This window comes from Catharus ustulatus, chromosome 7, assembly GCF_009819885.2.
Source record: "Catharus ustulatus isolate bCatUst1 chromosome 7, bCatUst1.pri.v2, whole genome shotgun sequence".
Classification (NCBI taxonomy): Eukaryota; Metazoa; Chordata; class Aves; order Passeriformes; family Turdidae; genus Catharus; species Catharus ustulatus.
The window spans coordinates 12,076,127-12,092,951 of record NC_046227.1 but is presented as its reverse complement, the minus strand read 5'-3'; the positions used below and the strand labels follow the sequence as shown (position 1 = coordinate 12,092,951).

Below are 16,825 nucleotides of genomic sequence, written 5' to 3'. Positions count from 1 at the left end.
AAAAATGAGGTAATGATACTGCTTTGTACTTAGAAAAGAACTTAAACAAGAAAAACAGGCCTCTTGTAATTGAATCTGACATGCTGTTAGAACAAATGTTTTAGCCTTTCTTGGTAATAGGGAGAATCCACAAGCCAAAAATTGCTCTTAGACTGAAGCCTGTGTGTACAGTTAAACAAAACATAATGGAAAACTGTGAAAGCAGACATTCAATATTTTGGTCACAACATAAACACATGAGGTCTCTTTAGATGAGGGATTTTTGCCCTTCAGTTATGAAAGCTTCTTTTCCTCATCCAGGGAGAGTGGTAAGCTATTGACACAGTACAGAAATGGATCCCACAAAGCTCCATAAGAAGATTCATAAGTGTGCACTCGGATTAACACCACTCTGACTCAAAGCACTGGTTCCTCCTACAGAGATGTGTGTGCCCTTAAGACACTACAGACACTTCAGGCAGCAGTGCAGGCTACTCTGAAGTCTGCACCATTCCATGCATTACCACCATGTGCAGACAAGTGAATCTCAGGAGCTGACAGGCCATTCTCCTTTCTCTTTCACCTCTACAGTAAACTGATGACAAGTCTCCCCAACTATCATTTAAAGACCAAATCACTACAAAGTCTTTTACACAGTAAGTCTCTAGAAAAAAACAAAACAAACGAGAAAAACCCCACAAATGACACCTGTAGCACTGCTGTAGAACAGTATTCAAATACTATGACACAAAGATACCAGTAATTATTTGTAACTAAAGGGTCCTAGTCAGCTTTCAAGTCATGTAAGACTCTGCTGTAACCAGACCTGGTTTCACCCCTGCTAAAGCTGGAGCGGGAGGGAAGGTTGAGCATCAGGGTAGGAACAAGTCTTCCAATGCAATGTCAGGAAACATATTGCAACCCTAAGTGAAAAGGGCTAGATCATGACTTGAATCCCAAATCTTTCTTCTGTCCCCCAGCACTAAGACTCTATTCTTACTCTGAGCTATCATTCCACAGGAAAACTTAACCGGTGCTCAAATCCTGAGAATTTTGCGGAGAGAATGAAAAAACAGTTTAAAAAACATTTGAGAGTTTAACAAAAGTGACGACACCTCGTTCCCAGCATCACTCCATGAATGTAAACTAGTACACAGTGTTTTGCCATCCAGAAAGGATTGCAGACAAATAATCAAGGCTATCAGGTTTCAGTATGTCCATTTCCTAGAGAAAAACCTTTAAATTTGTGCATCTCAGCACATGCTTAAATGTGACAACTAACACATTCCAATGAATGGAAAGTTAGAGCTCATTTTCCTTGACTGGGAACTGAATTTCTACCTAAAAGTGATTCATTCCTGTCTCACAGAAGATGCATCATCACCAGTGATCTCTGGAACAGAAGATTTAATGTTCTTCCGGCCTGTCTGCACTGCAGGAATTAACTACTTCATTCACAATGAAGTAAACAAATACTGAAAATTTGAAGATAGTACAGCTGGCAGCACAAATATCCTTATTAAAGGTAAATAAGGCAAGTAACAACTCTGTGCTAAGTATGTCAATCCACCCATCACATACCCTTCAGAAAGGAGGCATAATAGCTCTCATAAGCTTTCATAAGGCTTTTGCCCAACAGAAAATGTGTATGTGAGGCACCAGACTCATAATCAGAAAGCAGATTGAGTGCGTAATTCTCTTATAACTGACTAAGGAAAGGAAACAAGGTGCTTAAAAAATGGAGGATGAGCTTAGTCACAGGAGCACAACCCTCAAGTCCCACAGGTTAAACTCACCCTGTGTGCTGGTCACATCCAGAAGCTGACCTGGAGGGATAATCACTTGGGTCACTCCTGGCTGGGCAGAAGGAATGACATGCAGCACCTGTCCATTTTCTGACTGGCTGGCAACAATCATCTGTAAGGCAGTCACACAGAGCATGAGTGGGTCTAGTTTGTATGGTGACCGTTGCAGCACAACTGGCTTTTATTATTACCAGAACTGGAAATACTTTGTATATTTATTTGACTTTACATAATAAGAAAACTGTCTCTTTATTGTCAATTTCTTAAAATTACTTTCCCCTTTTAAAATAGGCCTTTAACTAAGGAAAGAAAAACCCACAACTTTACCTGGTTCTACAATGAATGAGACATTTATTTGAAACTGACAACTCTGTTATTAAAGCTATCAAACACCTGAAAGCCATTCATAGTTGGATTCACTGTAACTCCATTCAGACTAGCAGAACTAATACTAACATAAAAATTGTGACCTTTACTTCTAAGAAGCTGACCTCTATGAGCAGCATTTCATGCAAAAGCAGAGAGAAGAAAAGCTCTAGGGCTTAAAAAACCAATACAAATTAAATCACCTGGGATTCTGAAAAACTTGAACAACACCTTATGCTATATTTACCCATAATTACAAAGGACTCTGGGTGAGAGAGTTACAAAATAGATGTTACAAATTATAAAGCAGCACTTTAAAAAAATTAATTGAGGGCTGGGGAAAGGCGAGACATAATGACTTCGTTTACTGCTAATGTTCTGATTCCACCAAAAAATACAGAAAGATTTATCAGGGAATCTAGAGAAAGCAGCAGCAGTAGAAATACAAGATCTTATCACACTACAGTATCCAGACTTGATACTAACAAAGTACATCAGTTGTTTTAATAAAATTAGTAATGGCTGCAGACAGGATTTGCCTACCTGAAGAAGGGCACCTGGAGCATGAACTGTACCACTGAAAAGCTCCACCTTGTTGCTAGAGATAAAGTCTGATCAGCTATTGCTACGTGAAACCACCACGTAAGAGAGTTCTTCAAAGAGCTCCCTCACCCGTGAACACAGCCCCAGCCCCGCGTGCAGACACACTCACCATGGGTGCACTGGGCCCTCCCAGGGGCTGCAGCTCGCACAGGGGCTGCCTGGGCTGCTCTGCCAGGTGCAATTCCTCTGCAGGTGGACCGCGCCTGGGGCGGCCGCGCCGGCACAGCCGGTGCTGGAGGATTGCCCGAGAGGGGCACTGTGATGGGCAGGGCTGGGGGAGAGTCGTTCTGGCCAAACAATGGATCCCTGGAATCCATGCACGTTAGTTGCCTTCACAGAGGAAAAACAGTAAAATGTGCTTTGAGTAGCAACTTCTACGAAGAAAAACAAAACAAAACAACAAGAAAGAGAAAAGAACATTAAAATCAGTGTGCTATACTGTATACTCAGAGGAGCTCTTGTCCTTCTGGATCAAGAGGCTAACACTAGCAGTTCTACTTTTGTTTTCTATTTCCATGCTGAAAAAGTATTCACATTCCTGCTTCCTAGAACGAAGTCTCTCTACTAAGGCAAAAGAAAATCCCTTTTGCTCAAATTTGCTCCCCAAAACCACTTACGACTTTAAAACATCTCAAGTCTGTGCAGAAAATGAGAAGACTTACACCAAAAACAAAACTGTAAAATATTCACCAACTGATTTGACTTCAGAAGAAAAATCTTAGATACTATTCCACTTGCCTTTCTACACATGCATTTAGCTATGAAGGAAAAAATCTCTACACACTTTAAAAATTGTTTATCTCAGAAGAAAACACAAGCAACACAGCCTCTAATTCAAGGCCAAGAATTAGATTTTCAAAATCTTCAAAAATTGGAGTGTATCTTCATCAGTTTGCAGAACCGAAGTCTTAAGAGTACATCCTATTTTCATTAAATTTAAGGGCACAGGCACAAATAATGTTGAAAACTCTGACAACACAAACATTAAACATGTAAAAATAATGGAATTATAGGCAGTCCTTGTATGCAATAACATGTCAAGCTGTCATTTGGCCAATGCAAGAAGGGCTGCAATTTCTTTTTATCTCTTGCAGCAACTGCACAAACAACTCTTATGTTTTTGCGACAAAAATTAATACACTACAATCAAAGAGGAAAAATGTTTCTAAATTTTATATAAAAGTCAGAATTTATCTAAACAACCTCATCAAAGATACTGCAGGTATAAATCTTCTGTGCTGAAACTGTCTACTGTGAACTACAGCAAAAACAGCAACAAACAAATGGCAACAAAGTCTGTGTTAAAGACATTGTGCAGAGACCACAAGTGCAAGTAAATCATACCTGAATGACATTTTATGTTAGAAGAATACTCTGCAGAAGAGCATTCATGCACAGAAACCTCCCCAAATAAGATCTGGCAATATCTGTTAAAAAACACATGTAAGACTCTTCTCCCTCAATAAATACACAGGTGTCCTGTGCCCCTGGACTCTTTTATTTGTCATATTTGCTCACTAAGCAATGCCACCTCATTTTCACGTGTTCTGAACTTCTACTCCAACACATACCATAAAGCATTCTTTTTTAAAGGGTTAACAAAATAAAATATCTATTTTTCAGCACTGTAGCAGGACATTACTGAAGGTTGTCATTATGTGTAACATAATTACATCAGTTCAAAACTGAATGGGAATCCAAGGGAAGGATGTACATTCCTAAAATACACGATGTATTACTCTAAAGGCAAGGAAAAAATCTGCATTGGTGAAATCAGAGTGGATGTAAAGGAAGCATCTACAAGGACAGAGCATTCACACCTCACCTGAAAAACCTGATCATTTGTTTCTGACTCTCCTGTACCATTACAGCATTCTATGAACAAATCATTAGATCCTTCCATAGCAGTATCATGGTCAGCTCCACTTTCTTCCATTACAAGGTGACCTGAAAAGGTTATAAAAGTTGATTTTAGCCTCTTGCCAGGAGATTGCAGCAGGTGGTGTCTTTAGGTCTGTTCTTACAAATTTACTGCTACAAGTTCTAATGCTGTTGCAAGATAACAGCAAAGTTCTCAAGAAACCCTGCGTCCTTATCAGTTTATTACTCACTGCAGAAAAATTTCAGTGTGTTGCTGCAGTACAGTTTAGCCTTTTATAGGGGACAATTTGCTTGATTTGTCACTGCATACACAGATTCAAAACACACATACACCCTCCCACCATCTTCATCTGAATATGTCCAAAAGCACTGAACTAACAACCACACATATCTAGAGAACACTTGATATTTAGGCGCATGCCAGCAGTGCTTTAGTCATCTTCCATAATCACCAGACAGAATTTGCATTATGCAACTGTCATGCAGACATCTTGAAGAAGATCAATTTGTTTTAAAGGCTTACAAGGCAGCATATACATGAAATAAAATTACTATTTTTAGTCTACAGTGGTATGCTTTGGGTAGAAAAAAACCTATCAGATATGCAAAACAAAATTTGGCATTACAATGGTGAAAGACAAAAAAACAGAGCCCCCAGCACTTCAGAGATCTATCTCCTAGCCAAAGAAAACTTCAAGTTACTCAGTTGCCCATTACAAACCTTCAAACAGACAGGTAATATTGGACAGTGAATTGCCACAACCACAGCACAATGCTCTCATGCACACAGCACACCCTTTAAAGCATGGCCACTCACAAGCAACAGCACAAAATGAAAATTAACTTGGCCCCTTACCTAGCAAGAGTATACATACATAAGACTACACGCATAACATACCCAACTGAACAGAAGAAAACTGAACTCCTGTAGTTTAGGTTAAGGAGGGAGAAGGGGAGTCACGATTTCCCCTTCAGTATTTATTTTAAAGGCAGGCTGCATTATATTAGCACATGACTCCTACCAGCTGTATCTTCTTCACCACACCACGCAAGTAAATTCCTCAAGATGGACCTTCTTGGCTGTGGTATTTCAACTGTTTACAGCTTTTGTAAGGAGACTGCAACAGGCCAGAGAGTAACTTCAAAAGAACTGTACAACTCTTAAAAGCACAGGTTTATTCTGCTTTGCAAAGGTATAAAGGACACAGGCAAAGTAAATCCACATCTCCTTGGCTTTTGAAGCCGAATAAAGCATCCTGCTGATACAAACAACATTGAGAAGTTAAGCTGCTCATATGCTCAATATATTAATACTTTAATCTAAAGCAGATTTATTTTTCCATTCAATTTTCAAGTGATGACACTCCAGACCAAGTTCCAAATGAAGTTACTTCATGTTTACCAAATATTTTTGTGCTTTGGATCTGAGAACAATTATAAGATGTTTCAGTTACAATGTCTGAAGCATCTTAGCAGCAAATGAAAAAAAAAAACAAACCCAAACCCTGAAAACTTGATTTCATCATTACTCAACCATTTCCTCAGTTCAAAGATGTAAAGAGACGGCAGTTTTGTGAAAGCAGCACATTCAGTTCCTTGAGATAAACTGAGTTTGTTCCAGATACTGATGACACATTTCTGAGCATGCTGCAACCCAACAACAGAACACAAGGACAGCTCTGTGGGGACAGACCAATGACCCAGGCAGCCCAACATCCACTATCTAACCATAGTTAATAACAAAGCTCAGGGAAAAAATATCCAGCAGTAGGGTAAGTACACAGTGATATTTACCCAGCTTCCTTTCATAAGCAGCCCAGAAATACCTGAAATTTTATATGTGTTTAAAATATCCCCGTGGTACAATTTTGCCCCATGATTTGTCTAATCACTGACGTAACCCAGGCAAACCACTGGTACACACATCACCTGGAAAATCAACTTCACGGTTTAACCATCCAGGTTTCATTAACCTAAGTGCTTGTGTGCAACCACAAACAAAAATTATTATTTTTTGTCTAAAAGAAATACACTTCTACAGAGATGTACAAGTACATACACAGTGAATAGATCTTATAGTGTATAAATATTGCTGACCAATTCCCCAAACAGGAGAGGTAAATCCTGTACATTTAAGTATACATACAGACATCTTGTCATGAACATTAAGTGAGCACCACAAGAATTCCCATCTAACACCACTGTATCACACATTTAACAGCCAGCTGAAGGAGAAATGCGGAAGTTTAATGTTAGTGTACAGTGGGAACAAGAGCTGCATCCCCAAAGCACACAGGCAGCTCCCTATGCCTCAGCTTTAGCCTGAACACAACTCCACCCCCACCACCTCAGGGGCTGCTTCCCGAGTCCAGCACTCCAGGGCCCTCCAACACATGGGTTAGTGTATTCTAACACCACAGGTCTACTTCCCTCACCCTGCTTCCACTTGGGAAGCACTTTTCTCAAACAAAGGGAAATCGGGGGCCACTGTGTCCTTGGTTCACCTCTACAAAGAGAGCAAGCAGCTCCAGAAGCTGCTAGCACAGGCAAACATGATAACCATAATGAGCACTGTATGCAGGGTGTTAACAGAAAATACACAGCTGAATGTTTCATCATCAATCTCTTTTGGGTTTTCTGCAAAATGTTACAGAGGTTTTATAAGGAGACTTCAGATAACTGCATAGCTTACAGCAATCCAAACACGCTGTCTGAAAAAGCTCCCTCTAAGGGCATTTCTCTACAACCATTCAGAGTGGCACAAATTCACAAGGCCGTGAATTACAGCAAAACATAACAGGGAGAAAATTAGGGCACAGTGATACTCCCCAGTAGTTACAATTCGCTTTGCCCATTTGTACCAGACTTGAGATTTAGCATTATCTATCACGGAAGAGGAGACAGATACTGTTAAGGAAACAGTGAAGATCTGGGAACTCACAATTAAAAAGTTTCTCAAGTCAGTTTTTTGTAGACAACACCAATAACTGGAAAATGCACCTGTGTCTGTTTCGCTGACAAACAACGTTAGCTCTTTGAAGTACGCTAAAGAAATAGGTGAGACTTCAGAGTCTCACCGAACAGCAAACACTCAACACCGCCCGCTCCAACAAGCGGAGTCACCAAAACCCGAGGGCACTCCAGGAAAGCCTAGGGGCTCCCCAGAGACTGTCAAAAAGGTGGGGGAAAAAAATTACGCACAACGCAAGCACACAGCATGTCCTCACACAAGCAGCCTTCTCCCAGAGCACCAAACTCACTTACAGCTTCTTTTAAAGTCCACCGCGCGTTGGGTTTATTACTTCTAGTAGGCAGTTTATTGTGGGTGTGTCGCTGACGCGCAGAGAAACACAACCCGAGCGGCTCTAAGCGGAGACCGCCACTCCAGCGACCCCGGGCGCCACATGGGGCGCTGCCCGGCCCGGCACAGCGCGGCCACGGGAGCCGCTCCCGCACCTGCCAGGGACCCGCACCGCGCCCCCCGCGCCGCAGCCCTCAGGAGCCGGAGCGCGCCTCAGCCCGCGCCCGTCGCCCCCCTCGGCAGCGCAGCCCCGCGGCAGGCGCGGCGGAAGGCGCCGGCCGGGGCCCCGTCGCGGCGGCCCGGGGGGAGATGCCGGAGGCGCGTTACTCCACCTGGGCTCGGCTCCCGCAGCCCCGCCGCCATGCGCGCCTCCGCTCCGCGCACGCGCGCCCGCCCTCAGCGCGGAGCGGGGCGGGGGCGCGCGGGGGGCGCCGGGAAGGCGGCAGCGCGCGGGCTCTCGGGAGCGCGGCGGGCGCGCGGCACGCGGGCGGTGCGCGGTGCCGCGGGGGGCTCGGCCGGGGCGCGCCGCGACACGTGCTCAGTGCCGCGATCGGCGACAGCAGCGGCCGCGATGGCGCAGCTCACGGCGCGGTTCCGCACCGAGAACCGCAGGTGAGCGGCCTCCCCTGCCGGGCCGGGGCTGGGTCCGGGAGCGGGTGACGCAGAGGAGGTAACGGAGCGCTGTGCCCGCAGGTTCGCCGTGGAGGATGTGCCCTTCTCGGTGCCCGCGACCTCCGAGACCGCCGACCTCAGCCAGCTCATCAACAAGCTGCTGGCGGCAGCGCACGGTAGGTGCCGCGGCGGGGCGGCCCCGAGCCCGCAGCCCGCGTGTGCCCAGGCCGGGCCGGCCCCGCGGGGCTGTCACAGCCCGGGCCGGTCCTGCCCCGCAGCGTGGGCCTGGCCGCCTGCAGCGGGGCACTGCCGGGCTGGCTCCGAAACGCTGCGGTGCCGGCGCTGCTGCGCATCCCCGCGAGAGAGGGACCGAAGGCTGGCACACCGTGTGTGCCCGGCGCACCGGCCCGGCTGCCACACATGGCAGTGGAAGTGGTGCCCACAGCCTGGCACAAGAACTAATGGAACCAGAGGTTTGGGGTTTGTAACAGCCTTTAAAAAAACCTCATCTATTCTGGCAGTGCTGAAATGGGCCGGCTAACATGGAAGCTTATCTGGGGAAAGACTTGTCCAATGTTGTTGGAGGATCCCATTTTCTGTAAGAAACTGGGTCAGTGGTATTATACCCTGCTTCTTGAAATTCTGCAAGTCGCTTTTGACCCATGACATTACAAACAATCAGCAGAAAACTAGTGCACAGTGCAGTGCTTCTGCCAAAATGCAGAGCCTTTGTCATTTATGCCATTACAAAGGGAGAAATGTGAACTAGTCCTTAGGATTTCCTCTACTGCTGCCACAAGTGCAGGGCTCTAGCTGATGGTAACAAGTGGCAAGAGCCATACAGAATAGTCAGGAAGCAGTGCTGGGATTTGATCACATATAGCTACAATTACAATAAAATTACATAAGAGGCAAACAACTCTTTGAACCCCAACAGCAAATTTTCCTTCCTTTTAAATATCCTGTGGAAGTAATGGGCTGGCCACTTAAAAATGGAAGAAGAAACCAATTGGTTGGGTGTTTTGTTCTTTTTGTCATTTGGTTTGGTTTTGGGTGGTTGTTTATGTTTGGGTCTTTTAAAACTCTTCCTGGCTCTATTTTCCTGACCCAGTCACAAAATGATGCCATTCTTGATGGTATCAAATAAATAGTGACACCTGAACATTGATTTTTTTTTTCAATTTGTTTCAGAGGATCACAAGTATGTGGAATTTGACTTCCTTATCAATGGCCAGTTCTTGCGATTGCCGCTGGTCACACACATGGAAATGGAAAATATTTCCACAGTAAGTCATACTCAGTGTCTCCCCTTCTTGGACAGTAGAACAGACTTAGCCAGTTTACTTGATCTGATTTAAATACTACACTGTCAGCTAGGTAGATTTCCGTCTCTGTTTCATTTCTTTTCTGACTTTCCCATGAGAATTCCCTATATTTTTAAATCCATTGTGAACTGCAGTGATTAGAGACTACAGACAGAGCAGTGCAAGGAATGTTCCAATCTGTTGTCTGTGTACAGTTCAGAGAGGAAATTCGTCTCTTACTCAGTTCATCATTAATACATTTTTATCTCTTATGGGGGAATAATGTAGATGTTTAATATTACCTCTAGAAAATGTTGAAAGTGTTTTAGACACCAGTTTTGTATTAGTGAATATAGAAGGAGAGGATGTAAGAAGAGTGAAATCACTTGCTTTTACTTCCAGCATGCTATTAGTAGTTTGATAAAAATATGGAAAGCAATGTAATTCACACTTTTTTCCTAAATTCTTCAGTTCTACTGATGTGGCACAGGACTTGGATACCAAGACCTTTGCTCAATAAACTTGTATTTGTGCCACACTACTGTTAAATCTTACTGTTAGTGGTTAAAAAAAACAAAACCACACTACATCGCTAAATAAGTGTTTTGTCTGTGAGCTCAGGAAGAAGTGGTGGAAATAGAGTATGTGGAGAAATACATGGCCCCTCAGCCAGAGGAATGCATCTTCCATGACGACTGGATCAGTTCTGTTCAAGCCACTGAAGAATGGTACCACACTAAGCCAGTTCTAAGTTTTGTCTTGCTTATTCATGTTCCTTTGTGGTATCAAATAGAGCGCTATTCTGTCTTTAATAATCCCTTGGGTGGGTTTTTCCCCCCTCTTTATTTTTTTTTTAATAACTTCTCAAGTCAGTCATCTACTACATCTTTTGTAAGGAGTCTGCTGGTTACACTGTCACGTCACTACATGATAGTGACTTTAACATAGGTAGAAAACAGATAGAGACACTGAATTTGAGATATTTCTTATACAAATGAACAAAACAAATGCTGTTTAGTATCCTTTTTCTTAGAGGAAAGCAAGTTTTCCTCATCTCTCTTTTTTGCTTAAACCCTTGACTTCCCCTTAGCAACAAAGACAATGGCATATCTTTCTGCAGAGATTTTCCTGAAAAAAGCCAGAGGCATAATTGGAGGCCTTTTTCTACTGTGTTTTCACATTCATTTTCCAATCAGCTAGGTAATGGTAATATATTAAGTAGAGATTTGAAAATCCTTTGAGAACCTCTGGCAACATACTAGAACAAACAAATTAAGTTTCAAATGGTGTAAATTATCTAAGGGATCTTAAGTCCCATAGACCAGGACATGTAGTACCTTCCCTGCTTGTCTTTCTAGCCTGTACTCTTGGCCTCCCAGCTGCGAGGCTTCCATGAAGCTTTGCTCTGTAGCAAAAAGGTATTTTTTCCTCTTCAGGCTATTTCTTTTAAACCAGTTACTGTGCTGATAGTTTTCCAAGTTTATGGTTGAGGCTTTATTTCATAAAAACATTTGTTGGTCTTAAAGCCAATGATGTTTGTAATGCTGTACCATGTAGGATATTGACTGGCTGCTACGATCAGACTGCTCGGATCTGGTCTGTGGAAGGAAAATCCATCATGACCATAGCTGGGCACACAGAAGTAGTGAAGGATGTGGCATGGGTGAAGCAAGGTCAGTACATATAGCAGGGGAATAGTAGTAGTTTGATTTACTGGGGGAGAAACATTAGCATTCCTTAACTATGAATATTTAATTATTTAAATGTAATTATTTCAGTCTCTGTGAGTGATGTAGAAATGAAGTCATGGTGTGCATAAAGTAGTCCTTTGACAATAACAAATACAGTTATTTTAAGAGGACTGTTGTCTAACCACCTTGCAGTCTCCATTAGCAAATACTGGTGTGTATGTAGTTAATTGTACTGGCAGGGTAACATGATGTAAACTGAACCACATACGAGTTGCTGTCTATCTGCTGTTTCTCCTAGGATTAGAATAGTTATTTATAAAGACTTCAGAAAGCTGAGTTGGGTGTGACTGTAACTTTTTTCTTCCTCAGATAGTTTATCATGCCTGTTACTCAGCGCTTCCATGGACCAAACTGTCCTGCTCTGGGAGTGGAACGTGGAGAAAAACAAAGTGAAAGCCCTTCACTGCTGCAGAGGACACGCTGGCAGTGTTGAGTCTGTGGCTGTTGATTGTACGAGAACCAAAGTGAGTGACTTCTGGAAAGAAACCTTTGTGTTTTGCAATTTAGCAGCCTGCACCTCAAAAATCGTGGTTTTGTCCTTGTATGGATATTCATCATGGTTTTATGGCATGGTGATAATTTTTTCAGTCTTCTTAAAAGTGGTGGTTATTGAGAATTTGTAGTGTTACATCAATTCTATGGCATAGAATCACAAAACCATTTAGTTTAGAAAACAAGTTAAAATTTAAGTGTACTTTAAATGCATGAGAACCTTTTTTTCAAATTTGAACTAAATTTTCCCAGTGGTTTTGGTGGGAAAAAAATTTCCAGAGTTCTTGGAAGAAGCAGGTGGCAAATAGGTTATTTCCCTTCACCCAGGAATTCAACTGGAGCACTCCCACCAAAGGTGGAATCATTGCTTCCAGCTTGACTCAATATCAGACAGGTTAAAGTCAAACATTTTGGTGCTGAAGGAAATAGGTATTTTGTAGATATTTTTCCTACAAAGGAAGTAAAAATAATAATTTGATGTATACCAAACATTTTTGGGAGGATTTTAGGAGCCCAGCACTGTTATTTGTGTATTATAACCCATTGGTTATTTTTCAAGCAAGTCTCCCTTCCAAGGTCTATGTGGATCAACATTTAACAAAATGTTTCTGTTCATACAGTTCTGCAGTGGATCCTGGGATAAGATGTTAAAGATCTGGTCTGCAGGTAAGATGTAAGTTTGTAAAGCTATACATCACTATGCTGAGTTACTGGTTTGGTCAATTACACCATTTCACATCTTACTATCACCTGCATGATGGTTGTAGGCACCATAAATATGGGGATTTGCTTAATTACTTACATGGAGATGGAATTCAAAAGCCTGTAGCTCAAGTCTGCCTGTCTTCTGTCCCAGTACCCACAGATGAAGAGGACGAAATGGAAGAAGCAGCTAACAGACCACGGAAAAAGCAGAAAACTGAACAGTGGGACTAACAAGGGTAAGATGAGCTCTGGGTTTGTTCAGGATTTTTCTTTAGAAGTGTAGCCCCAACAGATAATTTCTCTTTGCTAAAGGTGACTTTAAAACTTCTGCTGGTATGTCTCAGGATAATCAGACTTCTTTATTTGTTGAAATAATAGATTTTTTTTTATAACTTACTCAAATCTGTAACCATTAAATTCTAGACTCCCCTGGCAACCCTCTCTGGCCACACAGAAGCCATCTCCTCTGTGCTGTGGTTAGATGCTGAAGAAATTTGTAGTGCATCGTGGGACCACACCATTAAACTCTGGGATGCTGAGACTGGAGATCTCAAATCAACTTTGGTGAGATCATTATACTCCAGCTGTAGGTTCAGCTGAAGTTGAGCTCAGAGAAAAAGAAAGAACTGTGTAAAATAGCTCCTGTCTTAAAGTTATTATTTTCTTTATTGACAGACAGGAAACAAAGTGTTTAATTCTGTCTCCTACTCACCCCTGTGTCGACGTCTTGCATCAGGGAGCACTGACAGACATATCAGACTATGGGATCCTCGCAGCAAAGGTGAGCTTAAACATGCACAGTTTCAAAGATGTTCTTCAAAAGCAGAACTTTGTCCTGTCAAGAGACATTTCACAAACTTTTCTGGCCCCTCTGCTTGAAACGAGCCATTGGAGGCTTTTATTAAATACAAAGCTTACATCTATTTTCTGAATTCTGATGCAAGACTTATTTTAATTCTTATCTAATGATTCAGAAGGTTTTTTTTTTAAACTTACTAGTGAATGTTCAACTGTGCAGTTGCAGAATGGATTATTTTTGGTAAGGTTCAGACTAAGGCTGGTCTAATAATCATTAAACAGTAGTTGCTTGGACATGGTACTGTGTTTCATAAACAGATGGAATTACAGATACTATGACTAAGCCTACCAGATTTATTTTCACAGACACATTTCATAGAATGGTCTGGGTTGGAAGGGACTTTAAAGATCATCTAGTTCCAACCCTTCCATCCTGGGCAGGGACTCCTTCCACCAGAGCAGATTGCTTGGAGTCCACCCAGCCTGGCCTCGAATACATCTTTTTTGTAGGCTCTGTTCAGGTACTGGAAGGCTACAATTATTAAATAACATTTACTTGTTCAGCTTCTGTAAATCTAATTTTAAGTTCACTAGCATATTACATGTTGTTAATAAAAGCAAATTTTTTCGTTTAGTTTAAAGAAAAAAATCTTTGAAAAGGAAGTTTAGCGACAAGAAAACATTTTAAGGGGTTGGGTTGGTTTTTTTTTTGTTCAGTTTGGTTTGTTTCTTTGGATTTTTTTCCTTCCCCAGAACTTGCGTGGCTTACCTTGAACTGCATTCACACCAAATTTTGTACACATCTTCAAAGTGCTGTTTTCAGCATCTGCTGATGTCTGTTTTTTCCTCTTTCTATTCAGATGGCTCCTTGGTTCTCCTGTCTCTGACTTCTCACACAGGCTGGGTGACATCTGTGAAGTGGTCACCTACCCACGAGCATCAGCTAATCTCTGGTTCTCTGGACAACATTGTGAAGCTTTGGGACACAAGGAGGTAAAATAAACCTGTGTTTGTTGCTGTTCAAAGGCCTGTAAGCTTACAGAGTGAGCTACCTCTCATGAAATAGCAAAACCAGTCAGACACATTCAGTGGAAACACCTGTGGCATTTGTAAAACCTTCTAGGTTTTGGAAGCCAAGCAGATAATAAAAGGGAGAAAAATACTTGCAGTCTACCACGGGCTGGAAAACATGCTTCTACACATGGAAGGAGGAAGCTATAATAAATTCTTCCTAACAACTGATTGAATTTCAGTCCTGAAGTTGTTTACAAGCAGATGAAAAATGTAGCTGCTTTTCTCTTTGGGGATGTAGGATAATAGTAATATGATTGGCTCTGGGGAAAGCAGAGGAAGCATCACAGATGGTCAATGTCTGAACTTTCTCAATGTTTGTAATTGCTTGATCACATCTGTTTGATAGCCTTGGGATAGCATTTCTCTCTGGGACCAGTTGTTGTCTGTGATTGCTCACATAACTTCAAACCTGTTTTTCCTAGTTGCAAAGCTCCTCTGTATGACTTGGCTGCTCATGAAGACAAGGTTTTGTGTGTGGACTGGACAGAAGCAGGGGTAAGAATCTGAAGAGCTAGTTACCTGATTTATACACATAGTGTTAGGAAGAGAGCTAAAAGCAGTCACAGGGTGTTACTTATGCTTAAAGCTAGAGGAGAACAGGCAGTTGTAGTAGTGCTGTGTTTGATGTTTGATGTCTGGTAGTGCCTGGTGTCACAGGCACTGGAGCATGTCCCCACACTCTGCAAAGGGGAATGGAGGGAGCAGGAGCTCTGTGGCTTTAACTAAGCATTATAATAGTATTCCAAACAAGGAGAGATGAGAACAGCACTGCACTTTACTCAGAAAACACATGTTCCAGGGTAGTCTTCTGCCACTGGGACTAAAAAAGTAAAGCTGCTGGGGCGTGGCAGTACCTGTAAATGTGGGACATGTAACCCTTTATAGCAAGCTGTTCTGCTACTGTACTGGTACACATATATTTAAAATTACCAAAAACCGCCCTTCTGTGAATGTTTCAAGATGCTCAGTGTGGCTCCTGTTCACTGTAAAAGTCAGGAAAAGCTTTGGTAGCTTTCCTACACAAGTTTCATTTCACAATTTTAAGAGGAGAGTAAGAGACAAAGTTGCTTCTGCACTTTAATTCTAGTTTAACTGCATTAACAGTTCATTATTCACTACTGCATTTTATAAAGTAAAGAAAAAGTGAGTCCTTAACATTTGTGCACTTACTTTGCTTAGTTCTGATATTAATCAGCTTCCTTTTCTCACCAGTTGTTACTGAGTGGAGGAGCAGACAACAAACTATATTGCTACAGATACCCAGCTACAGCCTCTGATGTTGGGGCATGAAGGTCAACAGCCAGAAGACTGTTTTTAAAAAAAAAAGATTTTTGCAGCAGTTGCTCTCTATTAGCATCTCTACACAATCAACTTCCGAAGAAAGGAGGAATTTGTTACTCAGAGAGCTGTTCCTGGTTTTGTATTGGTAACCTATATCCATATTTGTCACAGAAAAATAGCAAAGCACAAATGGGATTCATGTGAAACAAAGCAAAGGTCATTTCCTCCCTTTTGATGGCTTTGAATTGATGTCTTTTAAAATTAATATTTGGATAGCCCTTTTAAAAAGAAGTAAACCGTTTGCTGATACTTACAGAAAAACTGCTCACTGACTAAATTATTTTTTGAGTTTACCTGCTTTCCATTGGGAAAAAAAATAAAGCTTTTATCAACAGTTCATGGGTTTAGTGTGTCATTTCAGATAAAAATTAGATTTCAGCTCTCCTCTCAGTCTGGCTGATAGCAGTTCTTATGATTTAGTCCTTACTTAAGAACCCAGGCTTCTTTCTAGGATGAAGACTTGGTATGTGTGCAGTGAAAGTAGCATGATATAGAGGGACTTGACAGATTTACTGGCAGATGAAATTCCGTATTTTAGGAGCTCATAAATTTGGGCTGTAGATTATAAGAATGCCTGCCATGTACCACAGTACTTGTGTTGCAGTACCACTATTGTGTTGTCTTCGTCCTAAAAGCAGATGTATAAAAAATGGTGGATCACACAGAGAAGGCAAAAGTAGAAGTAATTTGTTCTTAGAACAGATAGAAAAAGTTGCAGTAGCTTTTAGGTTGAGAGAGGATAAACACTATTCAAACATGCTCAGTTGCCCTGCTGGTGGTTTTGCTTTGAGTTCAGCATTCAAATGAAAAAGC

General features: G+C 41.9%; 2 protein-coding genes across 2 annotated transcripts; one reads left to right on the top strand and one right to left on the bottom strand.

Moving 5' to 3' along the window:
• Positions 1-988: 988 nt before the first annotated feature.
• On the bottom strand, positions 989-4,108 carry LOC116998688 (calcium-responsive transcription factor-like). The gene is given in 5 exon segments (XM_042779449.1): positions 989-1,023; positions 1,776-1,896; positions 2,863-2,947; positions 2,949-3,083; positions 4,098-4,108. Coding segments are annotated over 5 exon segments (387 nt in total).
• Positions 4,109-8,400: 4,292 nt separating this feature from the next.
• LOC116999074 (ribosome biogenesis protein WDR12-like) lies at positions 8,401-16,346 on the top strand. The gene is given in 14 exon segments (XM_033065401.2): positions 8,401-8,547; positions 8,629-8,723; positions 9,739-9,833; positions 10,473-10,579; positions 11,409-11,524; positions 11,912-12,066; positions 12,715-12,760; positions 12,951-13,019; positions 13,022-13,035; positions 13,223-13,363; positions 13,475-13,580; positions 14,458-14,590; positions 15,094-15,166; positions 15,884-16,346. Coding segments are annotated over 14 exon segments (1,269 nt in total). The 5' UTR covers positions 8,401-8,506; the 3' UTR covers positions 15,962-16,346.
• The last annotated feature ends 479 nt before the right edge of the window (positions 16,347-16,825 follow it).